General features: G+C 40.3%; 2 protein-coding genes across 6 annotated transcripts in view; one reads left to right on the top strand and one right to left on the bottom strand.

Moving 5' to 3' along the window:
• Positions 1–1,227, bottom strand: part of HIBCH (3-hydroxyisobutyryl-CoA hydrolase) — a 114,106-nt gene extending 112,879 nt beyond the window's left edge. The window contains exon 1 of the mRNA XM_047869102.1: positions 992–1,227. Coding sequence (XP_047725058.1) covers positions 992–1,227 — 236 coding nt within the window. The remainder of the gene's footprint in view (positions 1–991) is intronic.
• INPP1 (inositol polyphosphate-1-phosphatase) lies at positions 302–27,590 on the top strand. 5 transcript variants are annotated; one of them, XM_047869096.1, is made up of 7 exons: positions 302–625; positions 17,505–17,563; positions 17,918–18,183; positions 20,574–20,634; positions 23,693–23,893; positions 26,116–26,290; positions 26,839–27,590. In XM_047869096.1, exons 3-7 carry the CDS (start codon positions 17,980–17,982, stop codon positions 27,404–27,406), a joined length of 1,209 nt encoding a protein of 402 aa, XP_047725052.1. In that variant the 5' UTR covers positions 302–625; positions 17,505–17,563; positions 17,918–17,979; the 3' UTR covers positions 27,407–27,590. The 5 variants fall into 5 exon arrangements, with proteins under 5 accessions (XP_047725052.1, XP_047725051.1, XP_047725050.1 ...); XM_047869095.1 differs by having other exon boundaries at positions 302–743; XM_047869094.1 differs by lacking the exon at positions 17,505–17,563.

Raw genomic sequence — 27,590 nt, 5'->3', positions numbered from 1 at the left:
ATTTCTATTAGAATAGTGGGACCCGATTGTCACTGGCAGAAAGTCTATGTTCCGAGCTGCCGACCCGTCTGTCAAAAACCCTGAATCCCCAAAAGAGTACGGAAAAATGGAGCAGGAGGATTTCACAAACGAAATTTGTGGGCGGCCGCAAGGAAAGAACAAAAACAGCGGGTTAGGTGACCTGGGGGCCTTTTCCTCCTAGCGCCCCTGCTCCCTGAATCATCATGCTCTACTTGTGACGTCGCAGACGCTTGGCCCCGGCGGGCGTGGGATGCCCTCGCCGCCCCGGGAGCCTCCAGGCGTCACCGCGTTTCCACGCCGCGGTCCCGCGGGGGCCGCGGGGGGGGGCGGCGGCCCCGCGGATGCTGACGGTCCGAGAGCCGGGACGAGCCGGGCAGCGAGCACGACGGCGCGCTTCGCGGTCCCCTCGAGCGCCCCCCGCGGTGCCGCGGACCCCAAGCCCTCGGGCTAAGCCTGCGGCCAGCCGCCTGCAGCCCCTCCGCCAGCCTCCGCGCCCGCCGCCGCCGCCGCCGCCGCCGCCTCATTTTCCTCCTCCTCCTCCCCCGCCTCTTCCGTTTCTGGAGGGAAAGGCTGCAGCCTCCTTCGCTCCGCATCCCCGGCTTAGGTAATACGGTTTCCTTCTTGCGTGCCCCTCACCTCGCCGCCGCCGCCTCCCCACTCCTCGGATCTGGGTCCCCGGGCTGGGCGGAAGGCACGCGCCCCACCGCCCCAGCGGACCGTAGGTGAGTAAACCGGAGCCGGGAGGCTCCGTGCTTCTCCGCCCGGCCTGTGACGACCTCTGTCCGCGGCAGTCCGGCTGCCACCCGGCCCGCCCGCATCGCGGCTTGCAGCCCGGCGGGCCGAGGAGCTCGCGGCTCCCGCGGCTCCCTCGGCTCCCTCCGCCCTGCAGAAATGACCCGAAAGAAGCATAGGGTGGGAAGAAAGGTTAGCCAACAACTTGGTTAAAAAAAAAACAAAAACAAAAACAAACCGATCTTGAGCATTTCTAGATCGAAGAAGCTGACCTGACAGTTGCGGAGAGCAGTGGCCCAGGTTCAACAGGTAGATGGCGTAGCTGTCCAGCGCCCCTTGGTTTTGCTTTGGGAGATGCTTCGAAGTGTCCGTTGCTGCTGGCTGCTGCTGGTGACCTACTAGATGAGTGTAAAATAAACATGATGAGGCTATATTTAGAAAAGTCTTTACTTCCTTGCTTTTAATTCTCTGCATTTGGAAGGGCGGTTTTGTGAGATGTTCATAGATAGGTGGTGTGGCCAGAATAGTAAGTGGGAAAATTTTAATTTGGCCGAATCCTATACGCTGTTAGACACAAAGAGCATGAAAAAAATCCCTAGATTATTTAGTACATCCATGAAAAATACATACGAACAATTAAGGTGTGTATTTTGGAGATTTCCAGTTGTAAAGCTAATTTTAAGGCATTGAATAAGCAGAAATTTGCCCTCTGTTTGAATGGCATTCACTTCAAAAGAACAGTGGGTTAAGGCTGTATGGACAGACCACTTAAGTGAATCCCACATATTGAAAATAAAACATTTTTTTGGCCCTTTTCCTGTGATTCCTAACTTTGAAACCAAAGAAGTTGATGAGGATCAGCCCCACTCAGCCGGATAACAGTCTAATGGTGAAAATAATCCACTGAACTACTATTGAGTGATGAATTAGCTAAGTGATCTCATTTTTTACTTTAAAAATAGGGAATATAAAGAAAAGATAAAGGCAGGGGAAAAGTTCGTTTTTTCAAAACATACTTATTGAATTATTTAGAGCCGACTTTATTTTTAAGCTTTTGTGGATTTTTTTTTTTTTAATTTTTTTTTTCAACGTTTATTTATTTTTGGGACAGAGAGAGACAGAGCATGAACGGGGGAGGGGCAGAGAGAGAGGGAGACACAGAATCGGAAACAGGCTCCAGGCTCTGAGCCATCAGCCCAGAGCCTGACGCGGGGCTCGAACTCACGGACCGCGAGATCGTGACCTGGCTGAAGTCGGACGCTTAACCGACTGCGCCACCCAGGCGCCCCAACTTTTGTGGATTTTTATACTACTCTTTAAATTAGTTCTTGGTCATAAAGAGGATTATGTAAGATGCATAAAGTTACACTTTTTGAATGGAATAAGCCACCATTTCTTTTCATGCTTTGGGACTAAACCGTGCTTGGAAATTGCATGCTTGGAAATTGCAGCCTGGACTTGCCCTTTGATGTGAAATACCTCATTACAGATTTAAATTATGACTGTACTTGTGGTACTCCTGAAAAATAAAAAAGAAAGAAAATATGTCTTGTTGGGCATATAAGGACTGTGAAACAAAAGTTATAAGTTTATTCATTATGTATGTATTTCTCCTTTTATTTCTCTCTGATAACAACTAGAAAATGTCTTATTCTATTCCATCTTGTAGATAAATTGTGTAAAGATAATTACATTGGGGCGTCTGGGTGGCTCAGTCGGTTCAGCGTCTGACTTCGGCTCAGGTCATGATCTCCTGGTTTGTGGGTTTGAGACCCACAGCTCAGAGCCTGGAGCCTGCTTTGGATTCTGTTTCCGTGTCTCTCTACCCCTCCCCTGCTCATGCTGTCCCTCTGTCTCTCAAAAATAAATACATGTTAAAAAAATTTTTAAAGATAATTACATCATATAAAGTGATTAATAACAAGTGTCTTCCTCCTTTATTAAAGATGAGGATGGTGTATATGAGAACTTTTTCTGGATGTGTTCTTAATAAATGTCCTTATTAAAATATTTTGAATCTTTAAATGAAGCTAAAAAAAACCTCTGTACACTGATGTTTTTGTTTGGTTTAGGGTTTAGAAATAAAAGCAGGGTTGACAACATTTTTCTTCCCATCTCATGATTAGCATAGTGTTTCCCAGATTTGCCTAGTTAAAAAAAAAATACCTCAGGCACATAGGGGAGGGGGCAACAAAAGTGGTTTAAAGATTCCCAGGTTGCAGCTTGGAACTTCTTGAATCAGAATCTCTAAGGGAAAGAAGATACTTCAGATAGGTCAAAATGACAAAATTTTAAAAAGACAAACGAAAAAGGCAAGGATGGGAAACACGAGTGGGAAATAACTATTGCTGGAATGAGTAGGTGACATAACCTATCCTCATTCCGGTACATAAAATGGTCTTAAATGGAAGCTATGGTTTTGTTAACGTGATGAAGTCACCCATTTAGGAAATCTGAAACTTTTATATCCTTTTGTAGTCAAGCCTCCTGATGATTGAATCTAACAAACATTTTTGCATGTTTAGTCTCTTTTATGTGGTATGCAATGTTAATTCAAGTCCTTTAATGTTATAGGAACATTTTATTAATGGGCTTTTAATATAGATTACTGTGACTAGTAATCTACAGCAAATTCTTGTGTTTGATCATTTTTCTTTCATGTAACAGATTTCTTTACTGCCCCTTTGTGTTCCTAAATAGGGAAGATAAGCACACACATTTTAATAACTTATTTATAACTTTTACTAAAATGACCTAACTCCATCCAAAAGAGAAAAAAAAAAAAAACTTTACCTGGGCATAAAACATGGTAAATTATATATAAAAACAAATTAACAAAATAGAATATTAAATATCTATAAAAGAATTTGTCAAGATGAATTACCACAATGGAAAGTGTCAGAGTATTCTGTCCTTTTCTTCTCTCTTCCTTCCTTTTCTTTATTTCTCTTGTTTTGTTGTATTTTGTTTTTTGAGGGGAGGAGGAGGTTTGTTTGCTAGCTTATTTTTATTTTTAATCAACTAAATATTTAAAATCTATTATCAAAGTTTAAATTAATGTAAATGTTTGCTAACTTTATCAATAGATACTTGAACGTATCCTTTTCTTTACAGAGTGCAATGCTAATGAGAGTTATAATTAATAGCAAAGGAGTTAGGGGCACCTGGATGGCTTAGTCAGTTGAACATCCAACTTTAGCCTACGTCATGATCTTGCCGATCCCGAGTTCAAGCTCCGCATCAGACTCTGCTGACAGCTCAGAGCCTGGAGCCTGTTTTGGATTCTGTGTTTCCCTCTCTCGCTTTGCTCCTCCCCGACTCACACTGTCTTTCTCTCTCAAAAATAAACATTTAAAAAAAATAAAAATTAAAAAAAAAACAGCAAAGGAGTTAAATTCAAATGATCAAAGCAAACTGTTCTCTTTTTTTAATGTTTATTTATTTTGAGAGAGAGAGAGAGAGTGTGTGTGCACATGCCCAGGCAGCAGGGGAGAGGGAGAGAGAATCCCAAGGAGGCTCTGACAGTGCAGACCCCCATGAGAAGCTTTATCGCAAGAACCATGAGATCTTGACCTGAGCCAAAATCAAGAGTCAGACACTTAACTGACTGAGCCACCCAGGTGCCCCAGAAACTGTTCTTTTAATATTGCTTAAGGAGAACCTAATTTAGTTATAGTGATGTTATAATTTTTCATTATCAATTGCTTTTTAAATAGGATCTGATCTTCCAAATTCTAGAAAACATCTGTTTTTCTCCTGGGAATTTGTAAGAATCACATATAATCAATCACATATAGTCCCAATTTGACCTGGGAATAAGAAAGCTCTGTTTTACAAACATGGCTGATGGTAAGCATCATTAATACCAAAGAATGGGGAGATAGAAATAAAGAATTCAGATCGGGAAGATAAATATTAACCAACTTAGATAGTTATCTATGGTTGTAGGATTAGCAAGCATGCAGGATAATTTTTACATGTTGGCTTTAATGAGCCATTTATGTCTTTTTACTAGTTTGAACTTTTTGAATAAAAGGACTATATTCTTTTATTAGTTTGTGTTCCTTTAAAGGCAAATGTTACATTCAGTTTTTGGTATTGATTTATTCAATATCTGTCAATATCTGTTAAAAATCAACTTTTGGGGGTGCCTGGGTGGCGCAGTCGGTTAAGCGTCCGACCTCAGCCAGGTCACGATCTCACGGTCCGGTCCGTGAGTTCGAGCCCCGCGTCAGGCTCTGGGCTGATGGCTCAGAGCCTGGAGCCTGTTTCCGATTCTGTGTCTCCCTCTCTCTCTGCCCTTCCCTCGTTCATGCTCTGTCTCTCTCTGTCCCAAAAATAAAATAAACATTGAAAAAAAAAATCAACTTTTGCCTCTATAACGTGGAAGTAGAATGACAGGAGGTAGGCTGCTACACCCAGCCTTCGAAAAAATGATACATAACGTGATCTATGACCTTGCTTTCCTACTGTAATATTCAGAGAATATATTTGGGTCATGTTACTTGTCATCACAGAAATAAAAAATAATAGCAATTGTCTAAAAAGATCAATAAGGAACTCCTTTGAATCACATTTCTCCTAACAGTTATAATTTGAAAATTTACATAATGAATAATCCTTGACAGATTAATTTTGGTGGAAGAAAATCCACGTAAACATGTTTGTCTCCAGTGGAAAGAAAATCAGTCAATTAACTTACAAAACTCCCCCTGTGTGTTACAAGGGACATTGAAAAAAATGTGTGTCTTACTCTCAAGGAATTTATAGCCCATTAGAGAGAGAACAATGGTGCCTGAAGGCTGGCTTGGAGGGGGCGTAGGCCCTCCTCATAACATTCATTAGCTCCTTCACCCACACCCAAACCATTGCATATGAAAATATAATCCAAGTATTAAAAATCCGTGTGATTCCTGTAAAAAATCAACTTCAAGACAAATAGCCTAGTGCCCATTCTTTCAACCCAATTTTCATGCCCCTTTCCCAGCCTCATTTTTTTTCATTCAACAAATATTTACTATGCCCTCATTAGGTAGATGATAAATAGCCATAGCTTTTAAAATGTGCATTTTTTGAACCTAAAATTTTGTTTTTTACTCTTTAAAAACTGTAATAACATGAAATTTACCATTATAACCATTTTTGAGAGCATAATTCACGGACATTAAGTACGTTCTCATTGTTAACCAACCATCACCACTCTCTATCTGTAGAACTTTTTCCTTATCCCAAACTGATACTCTGGACCCACTGAACAATAACTCCCCATTCTCCTCTCCCTCCAGCCTCCGTAACCACCATTTCACTTCCTGTCTATGAATTTGACTACTCTGGGTACCTCATATAAGTGGAATCATACAATATTTGTTCTTTGGAGTCCGGCTTATTTCACTCAGCCTAACGTTTGCAAGGTTCATCCATGTTGTAGGATGTACCAGAATTTCATTACTTTTAAAGGCTGGATAATATTCCCCAACCTCTTTTGATTTGGAAGATAGATATAAAAAACAGGGAAGTTTTGAACTAGAACACACCACACAAATCCCCTTTAAGCTCTCTGTCCCTGCTTTCATTTTTTATATTTACAAAAATAAGGAAAACAAGTCCCTGAGCTTGTGGCCCAGGTTTCACACCTGGTTGGTTAGAGGCAAAGCGGGGCCTAAGAACCAGCTCTCCTATGGCCTAAACGAAAGCTCTTTCTGCTATACACCCACGAAGCCCATGCAGCCAATAAAAGACAAGTGTTGAATGAGTTGGTGCCAAAAGCGAAGTGTTGCAGGTTTCAGAAAGAAAGTTAATTGAAAAATGCTACCTTTGAATGGAAACATTGGAACCGATTTGAAGATCAGTAAGACTGGATTCTGAGTAACAGTTATCATCACTATAAATAATCTTCTCCTGGAAAAGACTCTTCTACAAGCCATACATCTTGTCTCTTTTCTTTCTGCTTTGAATTATACATTACATTTGTATTCTTAAAAATATTTATCTTGGGGGCACCTGGGTGGCTCAGCCAGTTAAATATCTGACTCTCGGTTTCGACTGGGGTCCTGATCTCACCATTCATTTTGTGAGGTTGAACCCCTTGTCGGACTCTGTGCTGACAGCACAGAGCCTGCTTGGGATCCTGTCTCTCCCTTTCTGTCTACACCCCTCCCCCACTCTCGTGCAGTCTCTCAAAATAAATAAATAAGACATTGAAAAAATATATTCTTTCCTATGGTTAAGATAGTTACACTGAATCTGCTTCTATTTTTCGTATTTTGAGGGAATTCAGGTTTCATTTGTGACTCCATGATTGTTCTAAACACATCCTTGACCATAGAGAAGTTTAAACATACAGTTGAAACTTAGAAGAAAGAAAACTATCCAAATGAATAGGGTTTCTATTTAGTGAAAATGTTCCTAACTATGGTGAAGAGGCTTAAAAAAAGGGTCACTATCAAATTTAAAATTATTTCTGAATGGAATTCATAGTTTTCAAATGAATACTGGGAAGTCTTTGAATGCATATTTTATCCAAGTATTATGCCAATATGAAATACTTATTAGGTAGATCAAGTTGTGTTTCCCCCCCAGCATTTAATTTTCTTTACAAAAAAGGCAACATAAATTGACCCTTTAGCCAACCAAGGCCCATCATTCTTGGCTGCAGTATATATAGGATTCCCTGTTCTGCTTCCAAGTGAACAGCCAGACACAGAGTTGACTGGTGCACTTCATGTTTCCTTAAATTATCAGATAAGGATCTGCTGAGCAATGTTCCCTGTCCTCAACGTAGATCTCCTGAATCAATATATCCAGGCGCAAAGTCCAAAAATCTGTATTTTTAAACAAGCATCCCATTTAGTTCTTGATCTTACTAATCTGGAAAGCATTGCTTCAGCACAAGATCCCATTTATAAGCTACCAGAACATTGGAAATGGAGGACATTTTTGTGGTCTATTGCTGTAAGTAGTATCAGTGAGAAAAATGTGGACTACTGTGGTCCAATAGTAGCGTTAATAGGGCTAGGGTGAGGTAGGCTGACCAGCTTGGAAGCAGCACGTATGTAAATGCCATCTGAAGGTAATGAAGGAGGGAGGGAGAAATGTTAAGGTTAAATAGATGGATTTACATATCCCATATTTAATGTCTTGCCTAACGAAACCAAGTTAAACTTAGTATTCTGGTCTTTTAATCGACTAAATTCATCATGTCAAGATAGGTCACCTCTGGATGACAAAGCATAACCTCAGATTCTGATGTGGCACAAAGGTGGTTCAGTTCTAGTCATCCAGATACAGCTTTGATTTGTTTTTGTAAATGAATACAGAATATATGCAGATTTTTATATGAATAAATATAGTCCCACATGCCTAACAGCACCTAGGTGTTGCTGATAAAAGCCAAGCACAATAAGCAATATTACAAGGACGAACTCTGTATTTACAAAGCTCAGAGAAAATGCATCAGATGACATTGTTAAATACCTCTGAGATATGTGCTAAGAGTTATAAGAAACCACACGCCTTTAAAACTTCGGGTTTTTGGGGGCGCCTGGGTGGCGCAGTCGGTTAAGCGTCCGACTTCAGCCAGGTCACGATCTCACGGTCCGTGAGTTCGAGCCCCGCGTCAGGCTCTGGGCTGATGGCTCAGAGCCTGGAGCCTGCTTCCGATTCTGTGTCTCCCTCTCTCTCTGCCCCTCCCCCGTTCATGCTCTCTCTCTCTCTCTGTCCCAAAAATAAATAAATGTTGAAAAAAAAATTAAAAAAAAAAAACTTCGGCTTTTTGTCAAATGTTTATTTTTAAGAGAGAGAGAGAGAGAGAGAGAGCGCGCGCGCACCCAAGAGTAGGGGAGGGGCAGAGAGAGAGGGAGACAGAGGATCCCAAGCGGGCTCCTTGCTGGCAGCAGGCTCACAGGGCTGGAACTAATTAATGAACTGACAGATTGTGACCTGTGCTGAAGTTGGACACTCAACTGACTGAGCCACCCAGGTGCCCCAAAGTTTTGGTTTTTAAAAGTTTATTTTTATGCAATCTCTACATTCAAAGTGGGGCTCGAACTCACGACCCCAAGATTAAGAGTTGCACGTTCTACTGGCTGAGGCAGCCAAGTACCCCAGAAACCACACACCTTTAAATCTCCTGCCAGACAGAGCCTAGACAAGCAAACCAATGTACTGGTGTTGGTGAGATGGAACACAGATTTGGCTGGCCTCTGTGCTCCAGGTGCACAAGAAGGAGGGTCAGGCATGGTTCCTGGAGGAGCCAACTGCTGAACTGACTGTTCTCTCTCTTTCTCCCTGCCCTCCCCTTTTAAAAAATACTTTTTATCGAATTAGAAACACATGCAGAAAAGTATGCAGGTTCAAAGTGCATAGCTTGATGAATTTACACAAAGTCAACCTACTCATGCAACTGTCACTCAGATCCAGAACATTACCAGTGCCTAAAAGCCCCCATCATATCCCCCCATCAGTAACCTCTCCTTCTTCTCCAAGAGGAACCACCATTGTCACTTCTAATACCGTAAGTTAGTTTTGCCTATTTTCAGACTTCAAATACATTACATTGCACAGTATGTATATTTTGTGGCTGACTTCTTTCAACAGTGTGTGTCTGTGAGATGCATCCACCTTGTTTCCTAGAGCAGTAATTCATTCATTCTCACTGCTATGTAGATCTACTTATGTGAACATGCCATAGTTTGTTCCATCTTATGATTGATGGTTGTTTGGCTTATTTCTAGTGTTAACTTGTCACAAATTATGCAATCATAAATATTCTCATGCCTGCCTTTCATATTCATACATGCATGAATTTTTGTAGGGTGTATGTCTACAAGGGAAATGGCTGGATCACAGACTATGCTTATATTCAACAACTTAGAAGTAATTTCCAACACTGGCTTTACCAATTTCATTCACACCCCAGTGTATAAGAGTCTCATTGCTCCAAATCCTCACCAAAACTGGAAAGTGTTAGTCTTTGATTTGAGCTATTCCATCCATTGGATAGGCAGTGGTGTCCTGTTGTGATTTTAAGTTGTATTTTCCTGATTACTGAGATAGAATATCTTTCCATATGTTTATTGACCATTTAAATATCCTCTTTTATGAAGTATCTGTTCAAGTATTTGTTTGTTTGTTTGTTTGTTTTGCCCGTGAACTGATTGTGAGAAAGTAAGTAAACATTAGGCATAGAAGGCAGGTGGCAAGGCATCATCAACCAGAGGGAACAGCATTACAAATTAGAGCATAGGAGTAAATGGACAGATAGTGGGAAATCAATTATGAAAATGCTAAATTTAGAACCTATGAATTGATGACAGCAATATCGCACAGTACAAAGTAAAATAACAGTACAAAGTAAAAAAAATACAGGTGGTCTCACACTGTACGTCTTAATGGATTCTGAGAAATGTTTGACAAATACCTGAAAGTTGAATACAGCTTATCCACTAGAAAGATAATTTAATTTCCAGTTAGCTAAAAGGTAGTATTTAAATACCTAGTAATGCTTATGATTCAGTTCCCCTGTGGCCTAGGTAACCAGATGGGCCGACGAAAGACCCATAGGGGCATCAGGAGAGGCTATTTTTACCAAGTTGCTCTTTAGCCCTCACTGGTTGCTCCAACTGAGCCAACTGAGACCCCGCCATACTTTGTGTGGGTCCACTTCTGTTCTGCCCTATCCCTTCTGCCAGGGAAGCTGCCATTCTCTCAACTAGCCCCTAAAGCAGTCCTAAGCAGGAAATAGAGGGAGAACAAGGTCTGTGTTTCCCCTAAAACTGTGCACTAAGTGAAGCCTTGGTCAGCCCCTCAGCATGTGCCCACCTAGGGAGACTCCTGGACATTTGCACCCCCTTGAGAGAAGTCTCCACAAACACATTTCTTGTAAAACACCCACGTATTTCATGGACGTCTGGCCTTTCCCCCCAACAGCAATAGCTGTCAGGCATGGCCACCACACAACAGCTTCCAACTGTCAACCTTCAGAGCATGAGTGAAAAACTAAATTCAGGATGTGAATGGTGGAGGTGGGGTGGGGAGTCATTGTATATTGGACAAAATGTAGGTTCCCTAGAAGTTGTAGAAGTTGTGTATGAAGTTATCTGTAGGAAGAAAGGAATGTCAACAGAAATGCTTTGACCTACTTGCTTACTCATTAGCAGTTCTGTTTTGCTGAGGGCCCTTATCTATGTCGTCACACTTCTGTCACTGTAAACAGCTAAGGGGCAAGGCCAGTTCCTGGTACAACCAGGCTCTTCACACAAAAAGAACACACTTGGGCCCTAGAATCCCCATAAAATATCCTGACAAAATGTCCCCCTTGACAGTATAATGGTCCTCTCAAGCCATCCATACAGGGCCTACCATGATGTCAGAGTAGTCATGCAGCCTCCAGGAGCCAAGTTTCCACTCAGACGCCCAGAAACTGAAGCAATCAGATCTGGCCTGCATAAAGGAAGTTTATCTGGGTCATTCAGAGAATTACAAGTAGCTCCCAGCCTTTGGGATTTAATGGACTAGTAAATTTTCAGAAAAGATTTTGGTGACCCATATAAAGTTGCCAACCTCTTATTTTCTCAAGGAAGGACACGTGACTGTATTTCTGTGAAGTTGTATTTAATAGTCATAGCTGTCCTTTGTTATCTACTATATGCAAAGCTCTGTGCTCGGTACTTTTCCAGAAATATCTCATTTGATCTTCACAGTGTCCCTGCACTTTAAGTATTATATTCATATTACAGATGAGGAGAGAGTCTCAGACGGCATAAGTAAATTACCTGATGCCCCACAGCTAATGGCAAAGCCAGGTTTTGATCCCAGGTTTGTCTCCAAAGCCTGTGTCTTTCCCACTGTACTGTTTATCACATCTGAAATATGCATATATTATTCAAATGTGATTTTTAAAATACTGGTGTTCTGATGAGATGACAGGATGGTTAGGAATTAAAATGGAGTTTTGTCTGTGTAGAGATTTGGGTTTCCATGAAAAGTCTTAAGAACAGTTTTTTCACCCACTTCAATGTATTCAATATTTCTCCAACTGGGGATGAAAAAATCCCCCAAAAGCTAAAGAGACCATTTCTGTCTGACATTGCGATACACTATTATGTTGACATACATTTGGTCTGAGATGGTGAGGAATATAACTTCTTCAAACCTGTTCTGCTCAAAAGTGCCTTGAAGTAGGTTGTCCCAGAGTAAGGCTTACAGGAGGTTATTTCAATGTTCACTGTATCATTAATGATTTGGCTGTTAAAGTGAGCACCTCCTATTAGGAAAGACTGACTCACAGAATTAAATTTATTGACCATATAGATGGGGCAAAGTACCTTACTCCATCTTTACTATCTGGCCAGAAGACAGAAGATGAAGGAATAGATTTTGTTGACATTTGCTAAGATTATCAAGCAATACCTCTTTCAGGAGAGGTGTTGGGTGATAAGTTGTATTCCCTCAAAATGTGCATGTTGTAGCCCTAACCCCCAGTACCTCATAATGTGACTGTATTTGGAGACAGGGTCTTCAAAGAGATCGTTAGGGTTTATGATATCATATGGATGAGCCCTCATCCAATCTGACTGGTGTCTTTATAAAAAGAGGGAGAGACACCGGGGATGTTCGCACAGAGGAAAGGCTATAGGAGGACACAGCGAGGAGGTGGTCATTTGCACATCAAGGAGGGAGGCTTCAGGAGAAACCAAACGTGTAGACACCTTGCTCTTGGAACTTCAGAACTATGAGAAAATACATTTCTGTTGTTGAAGCCACCCTGTCTGTGGCATTTTGTTCTGGCAACCCTAGCAAACTGATGCAACAGGAATTAGATATTTGGAATGAGCTAAGCCCTTCCCGCTGATGCCAACACAGCCATTTAAGTGAGACATCAGTAGAATATGATGGATGAGATTTTACTTTCCAGCAAAGATGGTATACATTGAAGATCAGCTGGGGAAAGGTTTTTCTAAGAGTACAAAGGAAGTCAAGTGTCAGATAGTGATTTTAATAGTCAAATTAGTGACAGCTGTCAGCTAGGTGTGTTTCTCTAATTTTTTTGCTATATAATGTACCTTATAGTAATAATATACTTATGGTTATTTACCCAATAATTACTTTTCCCCTGACTTAACAGGTAAGAATTTATGAAAGAATTTTATTGGCTACGGTGCTGGCTATTAGAGCGACTGCCATTTTCCTGGGACTTGGATCTTGTCACAGTCACTTCCTAGCTGTGTGATTTTGGACAAACTACTTAACCTCCTGTGCCTCAGTCTCTTTATCTGTAAAATAGAGATAATAGTACCTTCTTCATAAGGTTTTGTGAAAATTAAATAAATAATATATGTAAAGTGCTTAGAAGGATACCTGGCATACAGTAAGCACCCAATACATGTTAGCTATTATTTTAACTTGGCCCTGTCTCTGCATGTGGATAACCAATAGAGGAACTCTTGCACCTACATGGTTCCACCAAGATATCTGCCACCAGGTGCCAGCCCCCATGGACTTGCCAGAATGGTATTGAAGAAGAAGAAGTGGGCCTGAAGAATAGTAGATATTCAATCTCAGTGGTCAGGGGAGCCTGCGTGGCTCAGTCGGTTAAGCATCGGACTTTGGCTCAGGTCATGATCTCATGGTTTGTGAATTCAAGCCCCGTGTCGGGCTTTGTGCTGACAGCTCAGAGCCTGGAGCCTGCTTCAGATTCTGTGTCTCCCCCGCTCTCTGCCGCTACCCAGCTCATTCTCTGTCTCTGTCTCTCAAAAAATAAACATTGAAAAAAATATATTAAAAAAACCTCAGTGGTCAGCATCATCTAGGAGGCTGACAAAAATATAGATTCCTAGGCCCTTTCCCTAAAGATTCTGATTCACCAAGTTTGGATGGAGCCCAGGAATTTGTCTTTTTAGTAGGCACCTTGGTTAATTCTGATACAGGTGGTTCTCAGAACAACTATTAAGAAATACTAATCAAAAATAATTTCTTCTTTATTAAAGGCTATTAAATTATGGTAAATTTCATAACTTACTAATCATGAGTCCGTAATAATTTTCATTTAAGGCATTTGAAATGTTTAAATAAAACTAGCTTAGGTTAAAAAATGAGTATGTAGACTTGTTTTTAAAAATCATCTGAGGGGTGCCTGGGTAGCTCAGTCAGTTAAGCACCTGACTCTTGATTTCAGCTCAGGTCATGGTCTCGCAGCTTGTGAGATTGAGGCTCAAGTCAGACTCTGTGCTGAGAGCACAGAGCCCGCCTGGGAATCTCTCTCTCTCTCTCTCTCTCTCTCTCTCTCTCTCTCTCTTTCTCTCTCTCTCTGTCTCTCTCTCTCTTTCTCTGCCCCTCCCCAACTCGTGTGTGCTCTCTCTCTCTCAAAATCAACATTTAAAAAAAGCATCTGAAAGACAATTTCCACAAGTGTTTTTAAGAGTTATTGATAAACCTGAAGAAATTCAGCATCGAGTGTAGACCTCAGTTTTTCCATAGACAATTTGAGTTATTCCAGTTGAGTCACTCAAGGTGAGGATGAATTGTTCAGTGCTCCCCTCAGGCTAATGGCCTGAGTGACCTGAGTTGAGGGCAGATGGTGAGAGATACATGGAAGCAGTTTGAAGAGAAGCACAGAGAATATTGGTTCAGTTTATATGGTGGAAATGGTCCATTCAGCCAGAAAGTAGCAGGCTAGTTGTGCAAATTAATCAGAAAGTTTTACATGTAGATAATGATAGCTGTGAGAGATTTTTTAGGAAGCTAGGATCCTGGAGAAAGGTAAACAGTGCTGGGTTCTATAGGATGGCTGGAGAAAGCATAGTCCGAAGTTGAAACTGGGCATTCAATCCGGAGCTTAACAAAATATGATAGTGTTTCCCAGGGTCAGAAGAAAGAGTGATTAAGGTTGGACTCTAAGATAACTTTGGAACTGAAAAACCCAAGTATTGTGTTATGATGAATTCCTAAAATCTGTACACCTATTAATTGCAGGACTGAAGTTTATAGCTGATACTTCTTTCCTGCTGGTCAAGCTGCTGTGCTCAAGTTGTGAGAGAATGGTCATTATTGAGGAAATAAAGGTCAAGTTCAAAGGGGAGAAACTCCAGATCCCTGGGGTGAGCTTTCTGTGGGAAGAAAGGGGTAGTGGTGTGGCTTCTGTAAGTAGCTCAACTGAGTGTTCTGAGGGCATCATAGGGAAAGTTTCTTGGTTGTGCAACAGTGCAGTGGTATAGTGTTTCTTTAAACAAACTTGGTTTTAACAAAGTTGAGGGAAATAGACAATACTGATACTGTTTATCTAGAAAGCTTTCAAATTAGACTCCTTAAAATCTTTATGCTGCTTTTAAGATAAGCTATTTGGATGCTATTGGTTCACTGATTATTTTCTCTTCACTTATAATCAGTTACTTAGAACATTTACAAAGAAATCAATATTATCAGAGTTACTGAATTTATACCCTTGGGGCATGTGTATTCCAAGATATGTATGTATCCGGGTATATACACATTTCATATAACTTATAATTTATAGTGTACAGGTGCCATAAATTATTTCTAAGTCCAAGTGCCTCAGCTTATTAATATAACTTTTTTTTAACAATGTTTTAATGTTTATTTACTTTTGAGAGAAAGAGAGGCACAGTGTGAGAGGGAAAGGAACAGAGAGAGGGAGACACAGAATCTGAAGCAGGCTCCAGGCTCTGAGCTATCAGCACAGAACCTGATGTGGGGCTCGAAATCACAAACCGGGAGATCATGACCTGACCTGAAGTTGGATGCTTAACCGACTGAGCCACCCAGGCACCCCTGTTTTCCTTAGTGTTTAGGTTCAAGTCAACCAAAGTGAATCTTTGACTATTATTCACTCCTGGATGAAAAATGGCAGTTAGGTAGGCAGGTGTTTTTGTTTAATTTTTAACTTCATCTTCTCTACCACCTGACAGCTCTTTGTGTTATTACCATAGCACTACTTTGGACAACTGTCTCCACGAATTGACGAATTATTGTCCTTCATGCTTAATTGTCCCAAGATACTTTTGAATGTCATTTCTTATTATAAAAATAGTATATATTTATTGTAGAATATTTGAAAATTATAGAAAAGCATAATAAAAAAATCATTTACAATTCTCGTACTCAATAACTACCATTAAATATCTGCATAGGGGCGCCTGGGTGGCTCAGTCGGTTGGGCGGCCGACTTCAGCTCAGGTCACGATCTCGTGGTCCGTGAGTTCGGGCCCCGCGTTGGGCTCTGGGCTGATGGCTCGGAGTCTGCAGTCTGCTTCCGATTCTGTGTCTCCCTCTCTCTCTGCCCCTCCCCTGTTCATGCTCTGTCTCTCTCTGTCTCAAAAATAAATAAAACGTTAAAAAAAATTTTTTTTAAATATCTGCATAACTACCAGTACAGCATCACCTACTGGTCTTTCAATCTCGCTCTCTCCTCTCTCTCTCTCTCTCTCTCTCTCTCTTTAGATATATATATATACACATATATACATATATATGTATATATGTGTATACACACACACACACACACACACACACACCTAGAGAGTGTATGTGTGCATATAAACACAAATTGGTAACATATTATCATACTATATACATAGCGATAAGGTTTTCCCGCTTAATGCTATAGCATTAACATATCTCCATATTATTAAATATTCCTTAAAAACGTGATTTTAAGGACCACATAGTCTGTCATACATTTTACAAATACTTAAGATTATTTTCAACCTTTTGCTATTGTAAACAATATTAATCCTTCTTTTGCAAATATATCTTAACCCAACTCTGACTTTTTTAACACAAATTAAGCCAAAATGGAATTACTGCCTAAAGATAAGTGACATATGTAGCAATCTTGATACATTTATCTCAAACCCCCTCTGGAAAGCCATTTGTTTGCATGTCCCTGAGTAGAGCATCCACACCTGTTTCACCATACCTGCAAGAATGAATGCTAGCTTAAAATAGCTTTGTCTACCTAGTAGCAAAGGAAGAGATCTCATTGTTTTTATTCACTTCTGTTACTGTTGAGGTTGGACATATTTTCTCATGGTGGTTGATGCATAATCTTAAGAATATAGCATTTTTTTTGGCAAACTTAAGACAAACCAACTATGACCACTCACAGTTAACTCCATTGCAAGGACATCCTTGCTATATTAATCCTCAGCCTCTGAGAGTCCATTAAGGGAATTTTTTTTTTAAGAAGTTGAGTGTTTATTATGACAATAAAGATCCTGGGCTTGTGAATGAGACTGACTCAGAGCCCTGCCGTTTAGTCTTTTGTAACCCTGAAGAAGTTACCCAATCTTTCTAGGCTTCAGGTTTCCTTGACTGTAAAACAAAACTGACAATCTTCACAGTAATTCTCACAATGACATCGCATTTTAAGCTTGTTGGAGCTTTCAGTGAAATGCACCTACTGCTGAAAAGTGAGAAATGTTTCCTAATTACCCAATTGCTATGTCAAGGTATGACAGAATACTTCTTAGAAGCCAGAACTTTTAAAGTCCCAACAAGTTGCGTGTTTTACTTTACTATTTAAACTTTTACAGCAGCACAGATTGTGGGACTTTTTTCTCCCCATTAAAAAAAAAGGTAGTTGGAAGACAGCTTAGCTGTTAGCCCAAGCGTGCTTCAGAGTCTTGTAGGACACTACAGTGCTTGCTGAAGTGATGCTTACTTAGTACTTTAGAAAGTTGCCCTAAAACGGATAAGGACAAATCCTCTTCCACTTCTCTCTTCTTCCCCAATAGGGTGAAAGAAAGCGCTGCTTCAACATTGCCACTGAGCCTGTGTGATCATTCTAACTAAGGTCATTACAAGACTTCTGTTTTCCTTTTAACATTGTGCTTGTATCCACCTGCCTGTCCATCTAGGGATTTAGAAATGTAATGTAGAGGATTCTCAAAGACTTCCCTTCTCTGAGAATTCAGTTCTTTGCATAATGGATTTTTGAGACTGAAAGTACATTTTGAAGTATTAAAGAATAACTTTGATATTTTAGATGCTATCTGCTCTTTCACACTGAAGATGTGACTAGGGCATATGCTAGCTGTTCAGTCCTGCCCACCAGGTTGACTGCCAGACGGGCTGTTTAGTAGTGTCAGAGGCACCCTGACATCATTCCCTGAACTGCTTTCTCTTTCACATTCTTGTACTTTTCCAGCTGACAGCCCAGAGGGTAGGTGCCGATTCCACCAGCACCGCCACTGGAAAGCAAGGTTCAGAATGTCAGCTATCCTCCGGGAGCTGCTCCGTGTCTCTGAGAAAGCTGCCAACATCGCCCGGGCATGCAGGCAGCAGGAAGCCCTCTTCCAGCTGCTGATAGAAGAAAAGAAAGAGGGAGAAAAGAACAAGAAGTTTGCAGTTGATTTCAAGACCCTGGCTGATGTACTGGTACAGGAAGTTATAAAACAGAATATGGAGAACAAGGTAAGAAAGGTCACAGCCAAGGTAATTGCCCTGTGGTTTTTTTCCGATAGAATAGCATGCCTTTTCCTTTTCCCTCCCCACCTCAGAATACTAGCGCCTAGGATTCTAATAAACAACTTGGGTTTTCCCCTCCCCTTGTTTTGACTACAAAATTACCAAAATGTTCATTGCAGAAAAAATATAAAATACAGAAAAGCAAATAAGGGAAAAAAAATCACAATTCTGACAGCTAAAGAGAAACATTTGGGCGTGGAGCTTTTTACTTATCAATGAATTTCTTTTTAATAAATAATACATGTTCTCTGGAAAATAAGCAAAAATAAGAATCCTTAATCCTAACACTAGAGAGAACGACAGCTATGTTTTACCAAATCTTGTAGGAACATTTTCCGTCTATATGTAGTTGTTTGCATGGCACATAGAACTGATCTCAGTAGAAATGAGAACATACTGTTTTATTGAGTTCTTTTTTTAACTTGACATATCATATCCCACCTTTTGATGTAATCTTGTATCTAATGGTTGTCTCAGTTATTGGCTTGTACTGTCCTGGATACTGGAAATTCCCTTTATTATAATAGAAAAACATTTATAACTAACAATGATTGTGATTCTAGGTATCTTAAGCTGACTGGGAAAAGAAACTATTTGTAAGTAGTTATAACAAACAATAGCACTAGCAGACAATTACGAGTCCTCACTGTGTGTCAGGCACTTCTAAGGGCTTTAAGTATATTAATTTATGTAACTATTATAATATTATATAATTATAAATAATATAAATAATTATAAATAATATATTATATTTATATTTTATATTAAAATTGTAATAATTTTATGAGGTAGAAACTATTATTCCAATGTAATGGATGAGAAAAGGGAAGCACAGAGAGGTTAAGTAACTTGTCCAAAGTTACACAGCAAGCAAATAGCAGGGCTGGCTTTTGAACACAGGCCAACTGGCTCCAGAGTTTGTGCTCTTTGCAATACTATGTTGCCTTTATATGATAATCTAATAATTACATATTTTTTTAAGATTTGAGAGGATAGAACTTTATTACAGGAAGCAGTACAAAATATTGGAATAGTTTCTATGAAATTCTCAAAATGTTGGGAATCATTTGGAACCATTTAAATGAATTCTTGAACATAGGCAGGAAGAGAGAATAAATGACCCCTTGAAATCTCTGCCAATTATACTTTTTCATGCCCTGTAATATCTAGCTCCAATAAATGAAGCAAGTTTATTTTTGTTACTGATCGAGATAGTTGGGTGCAAGAGAAGGTTGAGCAACTGCATTAGAAATGTATCAACATGCACAGTTATTGGCTAATATTTGCCCCCAAGCATTATAACAAGCTGAGGTAACTGTTCATTGATAAACATATGACAGGACTTATGAACAAATAAACGACATTCATTGCTGGCTATATAAGAGGCTTTGTTTCATGACCCTTACATCCTGTAGCCTCGGGATGAATGGGCTCACTGGCAGCCCCTGTTGACTTGGATTGTTCTTCAGAAGAGGAAAAAAATAACAAGTGGTTGCAGGCATTGTTAAAGCTATTGGCCATCTGCAAATGACTGGGTTCAAATATCTGAAGCATTTCCTTGCTTTTGTTCCCTGAGAACATCATGCATATCGTAACTGAGCACATATTTTGAGAAAAATTATCTTTACCACAGAGAGGATCAGAAGCAAAATATCCCTGAAAGCTTCCTGGTCATACAAGGGATGAGAGAAGAATCTTACTTAGCTCCATTTTTTCATTCTATTTTGATGCATTATCAGTCAATAAAATATTCCAACCCCCCTTTTTTTTCTGTATCCCCTTCCTTGCCTGAAGTCTCGTGATACCTCCAACAAGTGCGGAAGACACCTGAAAATGAAAGCAATGACATCTAATGTCATCCTCTGATCCCTTCTATCCAGTCTCAAGTTATAGTCTTAGGTACTTGGTCAATCCCATTAACTCACATAAGCCAGTAGGGTGCTGTTGAAGAGCAACAGTTCAAGTGTCTCCTTTGCAAATATTCTAGTTCTATCGCCTGTAAGTGGAAGGATGAAGTTTCTAAAGTACTTCTGCAGACCCAACAGAACATAAGGAAACCAGACTTCTACCATGATTTTAACTTCCTGGAGGGGCCAAGGAGCAGGAAAATATTAGAAAACTAAGTACTGAACCAACCTGACTTCACTTTTTATACTAGATTGATTTCTGGGATTGTAAATTTCTAAATTTCAGATCTAGTTGTACTAGTTAATTTGAAGTACAAAATGAGAATATGCACAGAATTGAACATGTATGTGGAATTTGGGGATTTTTTGGTTTTTGCTTTGTCTTTGTTTTTGTCTTTTTGTTTCTTTGTCATACTCTAAATCATTCAGTTTCCAGGCTTGGGAAAAAACATTTTGGGAGAAGAATCCAATGAGTTTACTAATGATTTGGGTAAGTATAAGAATCCTAATGTATTTTTATAATTTAATTATTATATGGTATTGTAATTTTCAATGACATCAAGAAATAAAGGAATGTTTGTAAGCCTTTCATATAAATAGCATATTTTAATGTTAAGCTTCATTGAGTACCTCAGAATATTATGCCATTCAAGTTAGAGAGATGTAGTATCTTGTAAGTATTTAGCAAGTCCACATGTATTATTTTATATATAAATCTGTACCATTTAAATAATGTTTGGGGAAGTTGCATGGCCCTTTGAGAATCTAATGGAAGTCACAGATGCTCTCAGAAAGATGCACATTTACAGTTATATAGACAATTTTAGGTTCAAGTTTTGTGTTTTTTTGTTTTTTCTTTTTGTTTTGTTTTGCTTTTTTAGAGAGAGAACATGACTAGATGAGACGGGCAGAGGGAGAGAAACAATCTTTTAAAAAAAAATTTTTTTTAATGTTTTATTTATTCTTGAGAGAGAGACAGAGACAGAGCATGAGCGAGGAAGGGGCAGAGAGAGTGGGAGACACAGAATCTGAAGCAGGCTCCAGGCTCTGAGCTGTCAGCTCAGAGCCCGATGTGGGGCTTGAACTCACAAGCCATGAGATCATGACCCGAGCTGAAGTCGGATGCTCAACCGACTGAGCCACCCAGGCACCCCAAGAAACAATCTTAAGTAGGCTCCGTGCTCAGTTTGGAGCCAGACACAGGGCTCTATCCCATGACGCTGGTACCATGACCTGAGAGGAAATCAAAATTTGGATGCCCAGTCAACTGGCCAAGTGCCCCTAGGTCCAAGTTTTAAACCCATTCATGGACCTCCCGGGGAGTCCATAGACCTTGGTTGAGAATCTAGAGAGGCCCTGTCTCTGAAATACTGTGTGCTCTTGAGTAAAGAAAACGTGTTCACCTCATTAGTTCTCTGGTCTCAGAACCTTGGTAAAAGGAGTTGGATTAAATAAAAGGTTCCTTTAATACCAAATTTTATGTCTTCTTTAATTAGTTTCCTGTGGGCCAGGTTGTCCGTTGATCTACTTCCATGTTCCCTTATGGTAGAGAGAAAAATATCAAAATCTCTGATCCCTTAGAGAGAAACAAATTATTTTTAGTTTGGGTGTTTTATTTGTTTAAGGTAGAAGACTAAAATAGTGAACTTTAATCACTGATCACTGACAAATAGTTAAACCTCTAGAGGCACAGTTACAAAGGCAAAAACTAATTTCTGGATTAACGCTGGGAAAATTTTCCCCTTTGTGGGCTGTGTATTAAGATGCAATTAGTTCTATGATACTCCTTGAGAGAAATCTCATTTAAACTTCTTAAGGTTGAAAAAAAACACCTGTGATTAACTGATAAGAAGTCCTATGCTTGCCTACCTCAAAAACAATTTAGTATTTTATTTACCTAGAATTATAGGGGCAAAAAGGCCTTCCATATACATATTCCTGAGAACCGAAGGGGAGAATGAGTTTAGCGTGCTGGGGGTGGGTCACAGAAACATGGCACGTGGGATGGATAAGGTAAGTGGGGGCAGGAACAGAGCATGGAAGTTTGCAGGAGGAGTTTGAATTTTCCTCTAAGTGTGATGGGAATTCACTAGTGATTTTTTTTATTCTTTTTTATTTTTTTAAGTTTATTTATTTTGAGACTGAGAGAGAGTGTGTGTGACAGTGAGCAGGGGAGGGGCAGAGAGAGAGGGAGAGAGAGAACATCCCAAATAGTCTCCTCACTGTCAAGGAGAAACCTGATGTGGGGCTTGATCTCACAAACCATGAGATTCATGACCTGGGCCTAAATCAAGAGTCAGATGCTTAACTGACTGAGCCACCCAGGTGCCTTTCACTGGAGCATTTTAAGCACAGGAGTGATGTGATATGATTTGCTTCTTGGCCTGATACCATGACTTTTACTAAGCCCAGTCATAGGTGCTTGGTTAAGTGGCAGTGATTAGCATTATGATTCCCCAACTTCAACAGTCTAATTTAATTTGAACTTAACTAAATATAATTGAATGTTTCTTGCTGATACAGTCATCATTGTAATAGATTCATACTGTGTTTCCCAAACTTTAATGATCACATGAATCACTTGGGATTCTTTAAAACTCAGGTGTGGGATGGAGCCTGAAGTTCTGAATTTCTAACAGGCTCTCAGGTGATGCTGCTGCCAGTCCTTGGAATGGCTAGGGTCACTAGGAGTACTTGTCTATTACCTAAAAAGCCCCAAAGTGCCATGTCTTCTTCTTTTAAAAAGTTTATATTCACCATTGCCGTCCCTTTGTGTTGCTACTAAGTTGCCTATTTTTGCCTCTTTCCTCACTTCTGTTGGGAGCTAGAAACCAGATTAACCAAGGGTCTAAGAAGCATGTTCAAAGTGATCGTGAAGCAGCTGGATTTGGTAACTTGTGGTTTCATTTGGATGAGTAGCTTTACTTACATCCTAATTTCCAGTGGGTTTCACAGAGGAGAGCTATTTCTAGGTATGTCATTTAGAGTCATGCAGTTTACCACACGTAAAGAGTAGTTACACTTCATCTTATGGTACTTTGCTGAGCATAAACACCTTTTAGTTAAAAGCAGTTTTATAGAGGGAGGTAGAAGCATTTCGTGTGCTGATAAAACCTCCCTTCTTTTCGATAATACATTCTAACACTAACAAGGTGACCTGTGTGTATTCAGAAGGCAAAAGGCATAAAACATAAATATTATCAAGGGCTCGGGATTCAGGGTTTCTTAACTGGTTCATGAGCTCCCTTAAACTAGATGCAAGATTGTATGCATGTTCCCCTGTGGACATTTTCCTGGGAAGAAGTTTCTTTGATACCTGGAATCTACCCCTCACGTCCTACTAGGTATTTCGGCCACTACTGGGCACTTGTGACCTTTTGAAGCTGCCTGGGTGATTCTGGCAGTCAACCAGGGTAGGAACCAGGAGTATGAACATATTGCCCTCGCCCAATCTAAGTGCACAGCTTTGGCTCTTCCTCACCCCTCAGTTGTTGTTTCTCCCCCAGAGCTCTTGAAATGTAATGGCTTTTAGTTTGTCTTTATTCCAGGGGAAAAGATTATCTTGAGACTGTGTCCAACAGAGGAAGAAACAGTAGAGCTTCTTAGCAAAGTCCTTAATGGTAACAAGTTGGCGTCTGAAGCGTTAGCCAAGGTTGTCCATCAGGATGTCACTTTTACTGACCCAACTCTGGATTCAATAGAGATCAGCATTCCACAGGACATTTTGGGAATCTGGGTGGATCCCATAGGTAAGTAGAGGAGAACGTTTGCTTTTATTTGTTCTTATTAGTAATCCTTTTGTGGGAGGAGGCTTGGAAAAATAAAAATTCAGAGTGTAGTTTAATTCTCCTAGAAGATTTTAACATTTCAGAGTTATAAAATGAATAGTGAAGAGTGAAAGTATACATGTAATGATGTGTTGTTATGTGTATATTTGTAACATTTCTACAATGGATATGCACAAGTATTTGTGTGCCATCTCTGTGTGTGCATATATATACAAAGCTGAATTAACGTACACACACACAAAGCTGAATTAATTCATCTTTGAAAGACTTCAGAGGCCAGACTGGTAAATATGAGAGAATAATGAACTGATAGTAGCTATAACTAATTGAGCACACGTGCCATTTAAAGAATACTCAGCTCTAGCAGATTGTGGCCATATAGGAGTACAGTCTAGATGTTTAGGTTTTTTAAAGAGAAACCAAAATCCAGGTTTTTAAGTGATAGCTCCCATTTTTTAACCACTGACTACTAATTCAATTAAACAAGTAAACAGTCAAAACCACTGTATAGGTCAAGCAAAACACAGTATAACACAGCTGAATGTGATTCACTCCCAGTTGGTGTGCCCTATGTAAATCTTACCTATTATTTTCTTGGGCATGGTTGTGGTAGAACCCTAGTTTATAGCTCTGTGTTTTAACAGTGTAGGTCTATTTCAGTGATGCTATTAATACAATGCCCAGGATATTAATTTGCAGAGTCTTTCCTTTTTTTTTCGTTTCCACTTGCCTACCACACTCTGCCCGATACAGCTGGGACCACTCCTAGGCATCCCCTGCCCCCATCCTCCCATCTTGCAAGCACATTAATATAACATTACAGAAGTGCCTTTAATCATCAGGGAATTACAGAACATTCAGTTGATGGATTACATATGCAAACTAAGATTTCCCAAAATCTTTTATCACACAATGGTAAATTAGCATTAGTTGTGGTTTTCTGAGGGACCAGAATCTCCTATTTCTTGGTTCTATCCTGAATTGATTCTGCTAGCCAGCTCTTTTGCACAGCACACCTTAGCTGGGTATTAACTCACTACTAGATGTTGGCAGTCAGCTGCTGGCATGTATGTCTCTTAAGCTCACTGCCTTCTTTTTCACAGGAGGACTATCAATTTCTTCCTTTTGTGCCACCATCACTGACTCCCTCTTCTAATTTAAGGGACAGGGGTGCCTGGGTGGCTTAGTCAGTTAAGTGCCCGACTTCGGCTCAGGTCATGATCTCACAGTTTGTGAGTTCGAGCCCCACGTCACGCTCTGTACTGATGGCTCAGAGCCTGGAGCCTGCTTCCGATTCTGTGTCTCCCTCTCTCTCTGCCCCTCCCCCGCTCATGCTCTGTCTCTCTCTGTCTCAAAAATAAATAAAACATTTTTAAAAAAACTTAATTTGAGGGACAAAAAAAAAAAGGTAATTTCACCCCTGAGAGATTTCTGGAAGGAGATTTTCCCATCCATCCACACTATACTTGTCCTCTGATTAGTAAGAGGCTCTAAAGAATCCCACCACAGTCATCCTGAGTCATTAGCTTTTAAATGCTTTTGACAGATGATGGATATTTGAGTGCTTATGGTAGGCGAGGTGCTATGCTAGATGCCACATGAACTACAGACATGTCCTCTCCCTTCAGGAGTTCCCACAGAGTTGGGAAAAATGGAACACAAGCAGCTTGAAAATGGAAGTACAAGAGGTCAAATAACAATTTGAAACAAGTGACACTCAAAGGCAAAACTTGACTGATTACTCTCTTAGTCTGTTCGGGCTGTGCTAACAAAATACCATGGACTAGGTAGCTTATAAACAATAGAAACTTATTTCTCAAAGTTCTGGAGTGCCAGCATGGTGAGATGAGGGCCCTCTTCCTGCTTCATAGCTGGCACCTTCTCACCATGTCCTTATAGGGTGGAAAGGAGTAAGGATCTCTCTGGAGCCTCTTCTATAAGGCACTAATCTCATTAATTAAGGTTTCACTCTCATGACTTAGGTATCTCCCAGAGGCCTAACTTACTAATACAATCACCTTTATGGGGTTAGAATTTGGGGAGAATACATTCAGACCACAGCAGTTACCAAATTGGTAGAACACAGAAATGATACAGCACAGCGTTTCCAGTTGTATCCATCATTATCTTCGAAATAATCATTACCTGAATCCAAACAAATGTGCTTCATTTTTTTTTCCCAGATTCAACTTATCAGTATATAAAAGGTTCTGCTGACATTAAATCCAAACAAGGAATCTTCCCCAGTGGACTTCAGTGTGTCACCATTTTAATTGGTGTCTATGACCTACAGACAGGAGTGCCCCTAATGGGAGTCATCAACCAACCTTTTGTATCACAAGATCTAAACACACTCAGGTAAGATCTGTCACTCTACATGACAATACCATGACTTGATACACTAAGGTGTTCCTACTAAAGTCTGCAGGTTTAAATTAAAATTCCTTCTGTTTTCAATCCTGGGTTAAATATAATTTTAGTGGGGGCTTGGTGGATGCTGATAGAAACTGCAAGGTGCTCTGCTAGATGCCACATGAACTACAGACATGTCCTCTCCCTTCCAGAGTTCCCACAGAGTTGGGAAAAATGGAACACAAGCAGCTTAAAAATGGAAGTACAAGAGGTCAGACCATTCCTGGAGGCCAGAAATCCCATAGATGTTTCCACATTGTTCTAGACTGATGTGATAATGCTGACAGCATTTCTAACTGGCAGCCACATGACACGTGCAGGCATAGGAGTTACTTTTACAAACCAATTAGCTACTTGATACCTATTTCTAGCCTTAAGGGCATTGAGATTTGTTGCCTGATACACTTTTTTCATATCATCCTGTTGGAAAACAACATAAGTAATAAAACAAATGTGACAGCCTATGGCCACAAACTGAAAGTTCTCTTCTGCAGGTGGAAAGGACAGTGCTACTGGGGCCTTTCTTACATGGATACCAACATCCATTCACTTCAGCGTCTTGACTCTACAAGAAAGAACAGTGAAGCGCTGAGCCAAATGACTGAAAACACCAGCTCTGAGGCGGAACGCTCCTACCCGTTTTCAGCGGTCATTAGTACGAGTGAAAAGGACACTATCAAAGCCGCATTGTCACGTGTATGTGGCGAGCGCATATTCCGGGCAGCCGGGGCTGGTTACAAGAGCCTTTGTGTTGTCCAAGGCCTTGTTGACATTTACATCTTTTCAGAGGATACCACGTTCAAGTGGGACTCTTGTGCGGCTCATGCCATACTCAGGGCCATGGGTGGGGGAATGGTAGACTTAAGAGAATGCCTGCAAAGAAATTCAGAAATGGGGCTTGATTTGCCACAGCTGGTGTACCACGTGGAAAACGAAGGTGCTGCTGGCGTGGATCGGTGGGCCAACAAGGGAGGACTGATTGCATACAGATCAAGGAAGCAACTGGAGACATTCCTGAGCCTCCTTATCCAAAACCTTGCGCCTGTGGATACATGCACGTAGATGAACTCTGTTCTCATGTACTTGAAAACCCAACTGTGAACAATTTCCCACATCTCTTATCTTTTGAAGACAGCTTTGTCCTATGGATGGTCAACGTTCTCCTTCCTCTTTTGAGGAGCATTTTTCCATTATGTGTTCATAATAACGATAATTTCAATAAATGAATGACATCATGTAGCAGTTA

The sequence above is a fragment of the Prionailurus viverrinus genome, chromosome C1 (genome assembly GCF_022837055.1).
Source record: "Prionailurus viverrinus isolate Anna chromosome C1, UM_Priviv_1.0, whole genome shotgun sequence".
In the NCBI taxonomy this organism is placed as follows: domain Eukaryota; kingdom Metazoa; phylum Chordata; class Mammalia; order Carnivora; family Felidae; genus Prionailurus; species Prionailurus viverrinus.
The sequence above is the reverse complement of the archived record's forward strand: the minus strand, read 5'-3'. Positions and strand labels throughout refer to the sequence as shown.

What these genes read in the sequence shown, in the direction of transcription:
- INPP1 (XM_047869094.1), top strand. Translation starts at nt 17,980, where the DNA reads ATGTCAGCTATCCTCCGGGAGCTGCTCCGTGTCTCTGAGAAAGCTGCC. An exon ending in AACAGAATATGGAGAACAAG is followed by an intron (nt 18,184 to 20,573) that starts GTAAGAAAGGTC and finishes TAAATCATTCAG; the next exon opens with TTTCCAGGCTTGGGAAAAAA. An exon ending in TGAGTTTACTAATGATTTGG is followed by an intron (nt 20,635 to 23,692) that starts GTAAGTATAAGA and finishes TCTTTATTCCAG; the next exon opens with GGGAAAAGATTATCTTGAGA.